At 36.9% G+C, this 13,372-nt stretch overlaps 1 protein-coding gene across 1 annotated transcript in view; it reads left to right on the forward strand.

Moving 5' to 3' along the window:
* WDR60 (WD repeat domain 60) overlaps positions 1 to 13,372 on the forward strand; it is a 290,279-nt gene that overhangs the window by 208,203 nt on the left and 68,704 nt on the right. The window contains exons 14-16 of the mRNA XM_006887691.1: positions 4,388 to 4,517; positions 9,230 to 9,341; positions 11,762 to 11,850. Of these exons, the coding sequence (XP_006887753.1) occupies positions 4,388 to 4,517; positions 9,230 to 9,341; positions 11,762 to 11,850 (331 nt within the window). The remainder of the gene's footprint in view (positions 1 to 4,387; positions 4,518 to 9,229; positions 9,342 to 11,761; positions 11,851 to 13,372) is intronic.

Here is a 13,372-nt window from a genome sequence, read left to right on the forward strand (position 1 = left end):
GGAGGGACGGCGCAGGAGAGGAAGGCCCTCTATGAGGTGGATTGATTCAGTGACTGGAATAATTGGGATGGGAGTGTCAGAGATAGTGCGATTGGCACAGGACAGAGCAGAGTTTAGGGCTGTTGTATATAGGGTCGCTATGATTCGCAGACGGCTGGACGGCACATAACAACAACAACAACAACAACAACAACAACAACAACAACAACATTAGTACCTGAAAGAAGAGACAAAATTGTGGTGGATGTGTGTAAGATTTGAGCAACTTGATAGTGAATGTAGAAAATTATGCCTAGTAACTTTAATATCTATATTCTTTTCAAGTATACATGGAATATTTATGAAAATATAGTATAATATTAAACAAATGAAACATATGATTAAAATTATAGTATGTTTTCTGACCAATGTAGATATCAGTAATAAAAAAGGAATTAAAATCCCCGATTAGAGAATTAAGCACTGTTTAGAAACAGTGATTCAAAGAAGAAATGTAAAAGGGATTAGAGATCAAAAGTACGCAGGAGAAGAATACCCTGCCTACCAAAGAGACCATCGAGCAGGAGAAGTGAAGTGAGATGTCCTAGGATCCTGCAATGGTCTCCGCCCACGTCATGTGCGACACCCTAGTCGTGATGTGGAGGAAGAGCCACCTGCAGGATGGGCACGAGCGACGAGCTGCACTGTGAACCCGGGCACGCCGCGCCCTGCCACCGGCCTGCGGGTCTCTGAAGGGACCACCGAAGTCTCCGGTTTGCCCTGGGCTATTCTAGAAAATTATTTGTATGATTAATGAAAATAAAACCCACCTCATGGCAAAAAAAAAAAAGTAATGAAATAAAGAATAGAAACGAATAAAATTGTGTTAAAAAGATAATAAGATAGTATTATGAACATCCGTATAAGAATTTAGATGAAATGAATAAACTCACAGAGCAATACAACTTAGGAAAGTCAGTCAATGAAGTAATAGAAAATATGAAGAGTTACATATTATTTTAATATATGTTGTTATGTGCATTTGAGACTAACTCATTGCCACCTGATGAACAACAACTATGAATTTTGCCCTATCATGAATCATCCTCACTGTCTTTAGCACACCTGATCCCATTACCACAGTCACGGTGGCAATCCATCTCATTTGGAGTCTTTTTCTACTACACTAACCCTCTACCCTACCAAGCTTTATGCTCTTCTGCAAGGACTGGTCCCTCCTTGGAGCAAGCCCAAAGTATGAGAAAGAGCTTCAAAATCTTTGCCTCCATTGGGCAACTTGGTTTCACCTTCTTCAGGACAGACCTATTTGTTAACATCCCCTGGTATGGTCAGTACTCTTCTCCAGCACTACAACTCAAAGGCATCATTTCTTCTTCTGTCATCCTTAGTCATTGTTTAGCTCTCAGATGAGTAGCAATCAACTGAGAAGACCATGACCTGGATCAGGTGAACCTAGTCTCTAGTCTGACATCATTGCTCTTTAGCGCTCTGGAGAGATCCTTGACAGCAGATTTTTCCATTGCATCTTGTCTTTTGATTTCCTGACTGCTAGTTCCAAGGTTTTGGATTCTGAATCCAAGCATGATAAAATTGTTAACAACCTCAATTTTTTGTCCATCTGTCATGATGCTGCCTTCTGGCATCGTGATGAAGACTTTTGTCTTCTTGATGTTGAGGTGCAGTCCATAGTGAAGGCTCCAGTAATTGATCTTCAGTAGTAAATGCTTCAAGTGCTCCTTACTCTCTGCAAGCAAGGTTATGTCACCTGCATAACACTTTTGATGAGACTTCCTTCAATCCCGATGCCACATTCATTTTCATAAAATCCAGCTTCTTGAATAACCTGTTCAGCATATAGATTGAAAATGTTTGGAGAAAGGATATATCCCTGATTCACTCCTTTCTTAATTTTGAACCAGGCAGTGTTTCTTTGCTCTGTTCTGACAGCAGCTTTTTGGTCTAGGTATAAATTTCACATGAGCACAATTAAGTGTTCTGGGATCCCCATTCTTCTCTTTGTTAGCACTTTGTTGTAATCTACACAATCAAATGCCTTTGCATGGTCAATAAAGCACAGACATATTTTTGGTGCTCTCTGCTCCCAGTATCCCTCAGCAGTGATATCCCTAGTGCCACAGCATCTTCTAAACACAGCTTGTATTTATGGCAGTTTTCTGTGGATGTACTAGTCATTTTTGGATAAACTTCATCAAGATTTTGCTTATATGTGCTATTAGTAATATTTTTTATAATTTTCACATTCTGGTAGATCACGTTTATTGGGAATGAAAATAAATGTGGATCTCAGTCAATTTGATGCTCTGGTGGCTCAATGTTAAGGAATTACACTGCCAACTCAAAAGTGTATGATTCACATCCATCCCTGGGAGGTTGGGCATTCTCCTCTTGTGTGATTTACCATCTCTGAAAACCCACTGGAGGGTCAAGTATAGGTAAGTTCCAACTTGACAGTACACAATAACACCACCATTAAATATATATATAATAAAATATTTAAAACTTTTCCTCAAAGTGAACTCTATGTATAAATTTCTCTTTTGGTCAGTTCTTTTCATTTGAATAGTTGTTGTTGTGTACTGTAGAGTCGGAACCGACCTATAGGTGACCCTCCAGCAGCTTTTCAGAGGCAGTATTCAGACAGGAGGAGATTGCCTCCCATGGAGCAATTGGTGGCCTTGAACTGCCTACCCTCCTCATTTGAGAAACAAATGAATACCCATATTTGTCAATTTCTGAGAATAATAAAAGAAGTCTCACTCTCTTGTTGCATTGACAGTAAAACTTTGCTATCATAATTTGATAAGGACCTTTCTAAGGACAATTAGAGACCAATATCTTTCTTTTTATCTAAATAAAATTTTTATTTTATACTGGTTTACTTAAAACATTCTATGCATTGTTTTTCACACTGGGTCTTTCCCATTTCCTTTACCCACTCCTCCCTCCACCCATCAATTTGTGTGACCCTATGATTACCATCCTCTATCCTCACTCCTTTGCTCCCACGGTCCCCCCTTGGATCCTCATACATGTTTTGCTTGTTATCTTTATATTTCTACAATAATGAGACCAATACCTTTCATAAAACCCAAATCCAGACCCACTGCTCCCTAGTTGATTCCAATTCATAATGACCTTCCATCCAATTTCTGAGGTTGTAAATCTTTATGGTCCCTGTTGAATGACGGTTGTATTCAAACTATTGATCTTTTGCTTAACAAACAGAAACACTGTACACTGTGCCACCATCTTCCACCATCTTCCATATATACAGTTGTTAGCAAGCTAGGAATGTAAGGAAACCTCTTTTATCTGGTAAAGGTTAAACTAGCAATTATGCATAATTGTAGAAACATTGGAACCATTAGTTGTCTGGATTGAAGTAAAGATATCTACTATCAGTAATTCTATTCAACATTGTAGAGATCCTAATCAGCTTTAAGAAATCATGAAAAAGAAATGAAAATGATAAGGATTTGAAAGAAGGGTAAAATGTTGTTTTTAAACTAGCTATTAGCTGGGAGAAAGTGCAACTAGAGTGCTCCTTGGATGAAAGGAGAGTGAAGCTTCATCTCACATATTTTGTTGTACACCTTCAAGTAGGAACTCACTCCTGGCTGACTCCAGTGGGTTTTCAGAGGCAATAAATTAAACAAGAGGAGATTCCCCATCCTTTTCCCTCAGAGCACCTGGTGGATTTGAAGTGTGTATATGACATGAAGTTCTAATCAACCAGCTTCTCAGCAGGAGAAAAATGGACAATCTCCTTCAGTACAATTTACAGTCTCTGATTAAGAAAAGTAATGGAAAAGAAGTGTCTAAACTTCAAGAAGTTTATAACCCAGCAGGGTGGCATGCATCAAACTATGTTTAATATGTTTATGGGATGTTTTGAGAACGTGCATGAGATAAGTCTGTCTAGCACTTACTCTTTAATGAAGTGCAATTTGAACTAAATAGTGAAATGTATAGACATAAATAAACATTGTAAAGAGGAAGCTGAAAAGAAATGCCAGGAAATGGAAATGTCCTTGCTGGAGGGTCAGCTGTGAGACAATTGGGACTTAATGGCATACAACAGTGACATTATAAATGTAGAAACCAAAAACTCAAGCTCAGGGGCATCATGGCATTTCCCACTTCTAGCTAATGCTCTACCCTCTTTCTGAGGCTGTAAATCATATGAGAGTCAATTGGCCATCTTTGTCCCGTGGACTTGTTGGATTCGAACCTCTAGAGAAGTGCAGCCTTTGGGCTAGCGGTGTAGTTCTGTAAGGCCTGTGCCAGCAGAGAAGCCCAAGTTCTCATGCAACTTCCCTGCATGTATTAAATGTTATTTTTATCTTGTTTCTAATTTATTTTTAAGAACACGCAGTACGAAGCTACTTCGACTTATTGACCTGGATTTTTCATTTACTTTCTCTCTCTTGGATTTACCACCAGTAAATGAATATGACATGTATATCAGAAACTTTGGGAGAAAGAATACCAAGCAGGTCAGTACAAGATTTATTAACTAATTAACAAATTACAACTAAAAGGCAATAAAGGTATTTTGTGCCTCACTTGTATCTTATTTCAAGATACTAGAGTTTGGGAATGGTCTATGAAGTATAAAGACCTAGGAAAAGCAGTACCTTTTCATACAAAATGATAAGCAAATTAGAAATCAAAATAGATATTCCAGTCACATTTCATATCATTGACAAATGATCTCTATATATAATAGCTACAAATGATCATGCTGTATTCCATATAGCATGATCATTTGTAGCTATTATATATAGAGATCATTTGAATATAGTTTATTTAAAGTTAGAAGGTCAGGCTTTAAATGTGTTTCTTTGGTTTCTTGGTGAGAATATAGCAATTATATTCATCTGTATAAAATTCTTATAATTCAAAGATCACATTGCTTTTGTTACATTCCAGGGCTCTCCTTAATCTAGTTCTAATTTAATATTCTGCTTTGTCTTATTTGTGTTTCTGATTACCATCTTTTTTTTATTATTAATTTCAATGAACATTTACAGATATTGTGGATTTCCATTCATTCATTGTTGCACTTTTCTCCCCGCCCGCCCCACCCCCACCTCCAGTTCGCTCTTCTTTAAAAGCAAAAGAAAAACTTCTTCATTGGTATACAATCCCCCCGCACCTTCTTTTACTCATCTGTTCATGTGTCAGGATTTTCTTAACCATTCATTATGCTTTCCTCCTTGCTTCTCTTTACTCACCTATCTGTTCCTCTAAGTCCAGCTTCTTTGTGTGGATCCCTCTTAACTGTTAACATTGATTTCTGTCTGCCTCTCACTTCAACAGTTGCTATATTAATCCTTCCCTCATGTTATACTTTCCTGTTTGGCTTCCATTAATTGATATGATATTTCAATTTCCCAACAGAATCGTATAATTTTTGAAGTAGGAATAAAATTTCATGGTTTTTTTTTCTTGCTGCCTCTGATAGGAGCAGCATCAGTCTTGCCATGATACGTTGAGCAAATTCAATAAATAATACTCTTTTAATAGGAAGAGAGTGACAGTATGAAATGCGAGAAGCTGACGATTTTAATCCTGGCTTTGCAAGCAGCTCACTCTGGGTGACCTTGAATAGAATATGGAATCTTTTCTTTTTTCCTCTTCCCAAAACTTTCTTTACTTTTGAAATAATTAAAACAAAAAATTATTTTACAAAGTTCCTGAGTAGGAATTGTTTGAGGTGATTTTTTGAAACATTTAACATTTTAAAAAATTAGATTTTACATTTATCATATATTTGAGATAGAAGTTTTTGTTAATTACCTATACCATACTTATTTTCAACACCAACTAGAAGATTGTTTTTATAAGGTTTTGAAAAGTTTTTATTTTTAATAAAGAGAATTGCCCTGAATTTAAGACTAAGTGTTAATCCCAGTATACTTGTATATTCTTAAGATTTTTTAAAAATTTATTTAATATTTTAAACTGTGTTAAAAATATATATGAATACATTTGTCAAGGTAACAATTTTTACAAATATAATGATTATATTTTTCATATTGCTCAACCATTCTCGGTCTTTTTCTATCACCATTGGCCCCACTAATCAATAAAAGGCCCGTTTTCCCCTTCATCTCACCTCTGGTAAGCACCAGCAAAGTTAATTTTCCATATATTTTCCTATTTTACCTAAGTGCGATCACACAGTACTGTCCTTTTTGGTCTGAGTTACTTTAACAGCTTGCTTTCAAGGTCTAACCATGTTGTGTCTTGCATCAAGGTTTCAATTCTTTTTATGATTTACTCATTTTCCTTTGGTGTATATTCCACCATTTATTTATTTCTTTATCTTTAGATGGACATTTCAGTTGTTTTCCTCTTTTAACTATTGTGAATCATTCTTCAGTGAACATTGTTGCACAGATTTTTGTTTACATTCTTGCTTCCCCCTTTTTTAATAGAAAAATTCTAATGGGTAAGGGTAGGGTTTAGGGGAGCTGTATTTCATCGTAGTTTTTACTGTTAAGTGCCATAGAGATGTGTACGGTGCATAGCTACCCTGTGACCAACAGAGAGTCCTATCCTGCGCCAACACCCTAGTGCCCATTGCTGCATTTTTCAATCTGTTTCACTAAGGTTCTTCTTTTCCTTCACCGGCTCTTCACCTTTCTAAGGATGGTGTCTCTTTCTTTTTCTTTTTGTAATTATTATTTTATTTTAGTAATTTTAATGAACATTTACAGAGATTTTAGATTTCCATTCATTCATTGCTGCACTTCTCTCCCCGCCCAGCCCTCTCCCCCTCTCAAACCCCCAGTTCGCTTCTCTCTTTGAAAAGTCAAAGAAAAATTCCCTCCCTGGTAACACAGTTCCACCGCCCCAAGTACATTCCACTATGCAACCTTAATTTTGGACTCTTGTGATAACCATAGTGCCCTGTCATACATCACTTTTAAATTATTCTCTCCCTCATCAGTTTCAGTGCAGTATACACAATTTATCAAGTTTTTCTCTGTCTTACCCCAACCCTGATATCAGTCCCATTTTACAACAGTGGCACCATGCAGTATTTGTCCTTTTGCAACTGAGATATTTCACTCAGCATAATATCCTCCAGGCTCATCCATTTTGAATAATATTGCATGAGTTCCTTGTTTTTCAATGCAGCATAGTATTCCATTGTGTGAATATACCGCAGCTTCTCTATCCATTTGTTTGTTGATGGGCACCTGGGTTGTTTCCAACTCATTGCTATTGTAAACAAAGCCGTGATAAACATGGGTGTGCATGCATCTGCTTGGATGTCAGTTATGGTCTCTTTGGGGTCAAATGGTATCTCTATTTGCAACTTTTTGAGAAAGCGCCATACCGCCTTCCACAGTGGTTGCACCATTTTACATTCCCATCAACAATGAATAAGGGTTCTAGTTTCTCCACAACTTGCCAGTATTTGTTGCTTGCTGTTCTGTTAAATTTTGCTATTCTGACTGGGGTGAGATGATATCTCATAGTTGTTTTAATTTGCATCTCTCTTAGAGCTACGGATTTTGAACAGTTTTTTCCATGTGCTTGTTGGCCATCTGAATGTCTTCTTTGGTGAAGTGTCTGTTCATATCCTGTGCCCATTTTTTAATTGGATTATTTGCCTTTATCTTGTTGTGGTTCTGATGATGCCTCTTTCCAAGGAATAGCCTCTCCTATAAACAAACCCAAAGTATGCGATATGAAGCATCACCATCCTTCCCTCCCAGGAACTCTTTGGTTGCACCTGCTCCAAGACTTATTTGTTCTTTTGGCAGTCCAAGGGGTAGTGAGTACACTTCTCCAACACTACAGCTCAAAGATATCAATTCCGCCCCCCCCCCATCATTCTTATGCATCGTTCAGCTCTCCGAAACATAGCAGGTAATTGGAAAAACATGGGTTGAATCAGGCGTGTCTTAATCTTTAAACTGACATCTCTGTTCTTTAGCACTTTGGAGAGGTCCCTGACAGCACACTTTCTTATACATTTTCTAATCTCTGCACTGCTGGGACCAAGAGTGTTGATTGTGGATCCAAGTAAGATTAAGTCATTGAGAATTTCAGTCTTTTTTCTGTTTATCATGATGTTGCCTGTTGGCGCAGTGGTGAGGATTTTTGTTTGCTTCGTGTTGAGATGTAATCCATGTTGAAGACATGGATTTGATCTCCTGCAGCAGGTGTTTCAAGGCTTCCTCAGTTTCAAGCAAAGATGTGTCATCTGTATAATGCAGTTGTTGGTGAATCTTCCTCTAATCATCGTGCCACATTCTTCTTCATAAAGTTCAGTTTCCCTCATGATTTGCTCAGCATATAGCCCTGATACATACCTTTCCTGATTTTAAGCCATGCAGGGTTCCCTTGTTCTGTTCAGATAATAGGTTTTTTAATCTATGTATAAATTTCATATGGGCATAGTTTAGTAATTGTTCTGTAATTCCTATTTTCCTCAATGTTAGCCATAGTTTGTTGTGATTTACACAGTCAAATGCCATTACAGTGTCAATAAAACACAAGTAAACATCTTTTTGGTATTCTCTGCTTTCAACAAGAATCCATTAGACAACTGCAGTGATATCCCCACTGCCACAGCCTCTTCTAAAACCACATTGAACTTCTGACAATTCACTGCCAATGAACTGTTTTAGAAGGCTCTTTGGCGATATTTTGCTTGCATGTGGTAATAATATTGGTATATTATTTTCACTTTATGTTGAGTTACTTTTCTTGGGAATAGAAACAAATACAGATCTCTTCTAGTCAGTTGGCCAGTTACTCCTTAATAACTAGTGACTAATGAAGGCTCTTTGTTGTCACAGTGGTTGAGTACTTCTCTATTAACCAGAAACTTGACAGTTTGAACCAGCTGATGGGGAAAAGGCTGGTGATCTGTGTTTTGTAGGATTATAACCAAGAAGACTGTATGAGGCATTTGTCCCCAGGGAGTGAGATTTAACTTGATGGTATCCAACAACAACATCACCGTGGATAATGATGCAGGACATCATTATCTTGTGCTTATTTTCTCTTTGTGTATTTTCCCTATTCAGGTGTTTTGACTATTTTTGACTGGAGTGTTGTTTTTATTAAGCAGTAGTTCTTTTTCTGTTCTAGATAAAAATATAAGGTTTTCCCACATTTTTTCTCACTCCATGGATTGTTTCAATTTGTTAACTTCAATGATTTACATACATTTATTTTTAAGGCATATGTTCAATATAATGAAGATAATGTTGAAAGAGATATTCAGACAGATGAAATAGAGACAAGGGAAGTGTGGACCCAGCATCCAGGAGAAAGTGCAATTGTATCTGGAGGTAAACATTTTTCTGCTGTTGATCTTTCCTCATTCCCTTAGTATCTTTCTTACTCTTTTTAATTTTTCCTGGTTTTGTATATATGTTAATATGTGACTATGGAAATGCTCCATATTGTTTTCAAGGAACAATCTGAATTCCTACTACTGATGAAGAATTTAGCTTTATTTGAACAATTTTAATTTCCTAGAACTTCATGACTGTGGTCAGTTAGAGAAGGAACATGTGTATGTATGTATGTAAGTATGTATGTATGTATGTATGTATGTATGTATGTATGTATGTATGTGTGTATACCCACAAGCCTAAAAGGCTCTATTTGTTTTTGGTTTTTGTAAAAAGATAAGCCAGACAAACCAAGGATGTTATTAGTTGCTTCTCCTTCTTGTTCTCACTCTAACTTATCACCCTTTGTAACTTCCATAAGTAATTACAGTTTCATTTGTGACTTTTTTTCTGTGACAATATTTACTGGATTTAGCTAACAATCAGCTGTGGGCTGGAAGCCTCTTGTTTAAGTCAATCAGGACCTGATGGGTGGGCCTTTGTATTTAAAAATTGGTTGTGTCCTTGGGCCTGGTGTTAATTGTGTTTAGGAAGCACATTCTTCTAAGTGGCACAGCACTGGTCTTGTCATCTTGCTGTACAGAGGTAAGTTGGGTTTGCTGTGATACTGAACCCTATGCCTGTTAGAAAAAGAGTTGAAGATGAGAGAGAGAAAAAACCCAAACTGGTTCCAAGAAATGAACAGGCTTTTATTTCGTGATCAGAGAGGGATACCAAGTAACCACGAGCAGAGAAAGTCAAAATGGTGTGGGCAATTAGAGGCAGTTCCTTCCTATAGGGGTCCTGGGGAGGACTAGGGAAGATGGTATTTCTCGGAATTTGGGGTGTTATTTAAATTGGTTTTGAGCTTTTGTGATCAGGCTCAGAGGCTTATTAGGATCCATTGTCTGGTCTGGTCTTAGATCTTACTGCCTCAGATGTTATCACGTTTCAATGAAAGAGATCAATTTGGGGGGAGGCACAACTGCTATATTCTTCCTTCAGTGCCCCTGGTGTGTCACATGCCATAATGACAACCCATGGTGGACAGTGTTTGGTGGAGCTCCCAGATTAAGACAGGCTTGGAAGCAGGCTTGGCATCCACTTCCTAAACAACATACCTTTGGAAACTCTATGAACATTAGACAAACAACTATAGTTACAGAACAGGGTTCAGATCTATTGTTCTTAAGGGTTGCTAAGAGTTGTACTCAACTCCATAGCAGTTAACAACAACAATATTCATCAAAACTACACATCTCTTTTTACAAGGTTAATATATGCACTTAAGATAGAATTTTATGTCAGTAGAAAAAGTACTTAGTGAATGATACTCTCTTTTACATTTTTTTAATATTCTCTTAACATATAAATTAACCCTATAATCCTGTAGCTACATATTTAGTAAGTGATTGCTTTAAAATACCAACACATTCGTTTTGTATTAAAGAGCCACTTAATTGGATTTTTAGAACAAAATACCAAGGACTCCAGTAATCAGCACATAACTCTGGCAGCCTGCACACTCACAGCCAGAGCTGCCCTGCTGTTGAGCCCCGAGGCCACACAGTACCCCGCCTCCCGGTCTGCTTCTCCTGTGTCACCTTGATGTCTCTTCATAGGGCTTTAACAGTGCTCCAGGATTGGAGGGCGCAGGGCCCAGGGCTAATATTAAAACTGTTGAATTCCAGAACGGATTAGATTACCTTTTAAGACCTGGGACATGATTTATATTGTTGGTTGTTTTTTGGTTTTTGTTTTGTTTCTTTTTTATCCTTGAATACAAAGAAGGTACATCTCAAACAACCATTTTATAAAAGGACTTTTGTATATATTCTTTTTATATTCTGTTTTTAACTTCAGGGCATTCTGTTCTAACTATATTATATTCTTATTTGAAGTATCGTTTCCAAATATGCCCTAGCAATATAGATTAAAGGTTCTCAGAATACAGACTAACCTGCATTGTACTTTATATTTATTTAAATGTTATATACCTTTTCATGTTGAATTGTTTTTCTTGAGCAAATAGACCAGTAAGCAGAGATATTGATATCTTTTTCTCAGTGTAGACTTACCTTAAGAAAATACACCTAAATTGGAAACTGACCTATAATAATGAAATTTTATTTCCTTTACTATTCTCCTCAATATATTTAAGAAGACTTCAGTTTATGACTTTGTATAAAACAAGATGTAACTTTAGAAAATAACACCGTTGAACTAGAAAATGAAATATAAAGTTTTTGACTTTTCCTGCTAATATTCTAAATGTTCATTTATTATAGCTCTGTGAGCACTAATTTGTGCAATGCATGACTATTTTAGAGTCTCCATTGTTGATTTTATGTAACATTCTTCCCCTCTTTTTCTAGGTAGTGAAAATAGAGCTATCTTTGATGCTACAGTTGTACCAAAGATTGATACACCCAGATTATCTCAGTTTCTCCGATCTGCTTGCCAGGTATATCTATGTTATACATGCTCTATTTGATGGATAAATGCTTAATGTCTGTCTTATCCATAGAAATAGCTGCTGAACTCTTGTAGCCTTTATAGACTTGACTAAACAAAATCAGTCATTTGCTTCAGTTATTATTTCTTAGTAAACTGCATTATATTCACAAAGCCTTTTTATGCAAAGTGGTGCCAGATAAATGCATATCAATGAAAAGATATAGATTTGGATTTTATGCATTATAATATTAAAGACTAAACAAATAGGCAAATTAAGCTAACAAAGCAAATATGTATCTAAACCAAGCCAACCTCCTTGTCATCATTAAATTGAGTGTGACTTGTAGGTTTCTGGGGCAATAAATCTTTATGGAAGGAGATTGTATATCTTTATCTCTTGGAGCAGCTGATGGGTTCAAACTGCCAACCTGTTAGGAGCCTAACATGTTATATACTCTGCCATTTCATTGCTGTCGAGTCGGAACTGACTGATAGCTGACCCTCCAGCAGAGGCTGTAAACTACAGGGGAGGAGATTGTCCATCTTTCCTCCAAGGAGCAATTGTTAGATTCAAACTGCCTCTCTTTGGGTTGACAGCACAGCTCCTTATCCAGTAGGCCATCAGAGCTCCTTAATATACACCTAGATACTTGAAACAAATAGACTCATATTTTTTACAACTGATTATGGATATTTTAAGCACATAAAAAAATAGTATAGTGATTTTTTTCTGTACTCATCACACAGCTTTAGCTTCCATATCTATCAACTCAGGCCCCATTTATTTTTTCATCTAAGCCCCATTTCCTACGCACATACTCACAGACTTACTCTCTCTGACTCTACTATCCCTTCTGTTAATTTAGAACAAATCACTATCATTTCCTCCATAGTATTTCAGTATGAGCTCTAAAAGGAAAAGACTGAAAAAATACATAAAACATGAAGTAAATATTAAAATTTCTGATTTTTTCAAGATTAATTTTTAATGAAGACGTATAAGATAAAGTATTAATATATATAGCAAAGTATTGTTAAATATACTATATAGACCTGGAAAAGGCCAGTTTCTTAAAATATAATTTATATGTGTAGTGATTACTGACCTAGAGATATTCGTCCTCAGTGCTGTTGTTGTTATGTGCCATTAAGTGAGAACCAAACTATAGCTGAGTCTCCTGTGAGATTTCAGAGGCAGTTAATCTCAGGAGAGGAGGTAGCCCATCCTCCCATGGAGCTGCTGGTAGATTCAAACTGCGTGCCTTCAGGATTGCTGTGTACCTTCTTACCACTAATGCTACCAGAGTTCCCAGTACTAGGGCTGCTAGTATATAGGAATTGTGTGGTTTATGAAATGAGATTTTTTTCTGTGCTACTGGAAGTGGAAAAAGACAGTGTTTGGCTCCTTGTCTTTTTGAGTAGAGTGTAGCCAATTGCATAAAGATAAGGTTGTTTGTTGTTGTTGTTGTTATGTGCCGTCGAGTCGCCTGCGACTCATAGCGACCCTATGTACAACAGCCCTAAACTCC

The sequence above is a fragment of the Elephantulus edwardii genome, unplaced genomic scaffold (genome assembly GCF_000299155.1).
Source record: "Elephantulus edwardii isolate Elephantulus edwardi_28Jun2011 unplaced genomic scaffold, EleEdw1.0 scaffold00060, whole genome shotgun sequence".
Classification (NCBI taxonomy): Eukaryota; Metazoa; Chordata; class Mammalia; order Macroscelidea; family Macroscelididae; genus Elephantulus; species Elephantulus edwardii.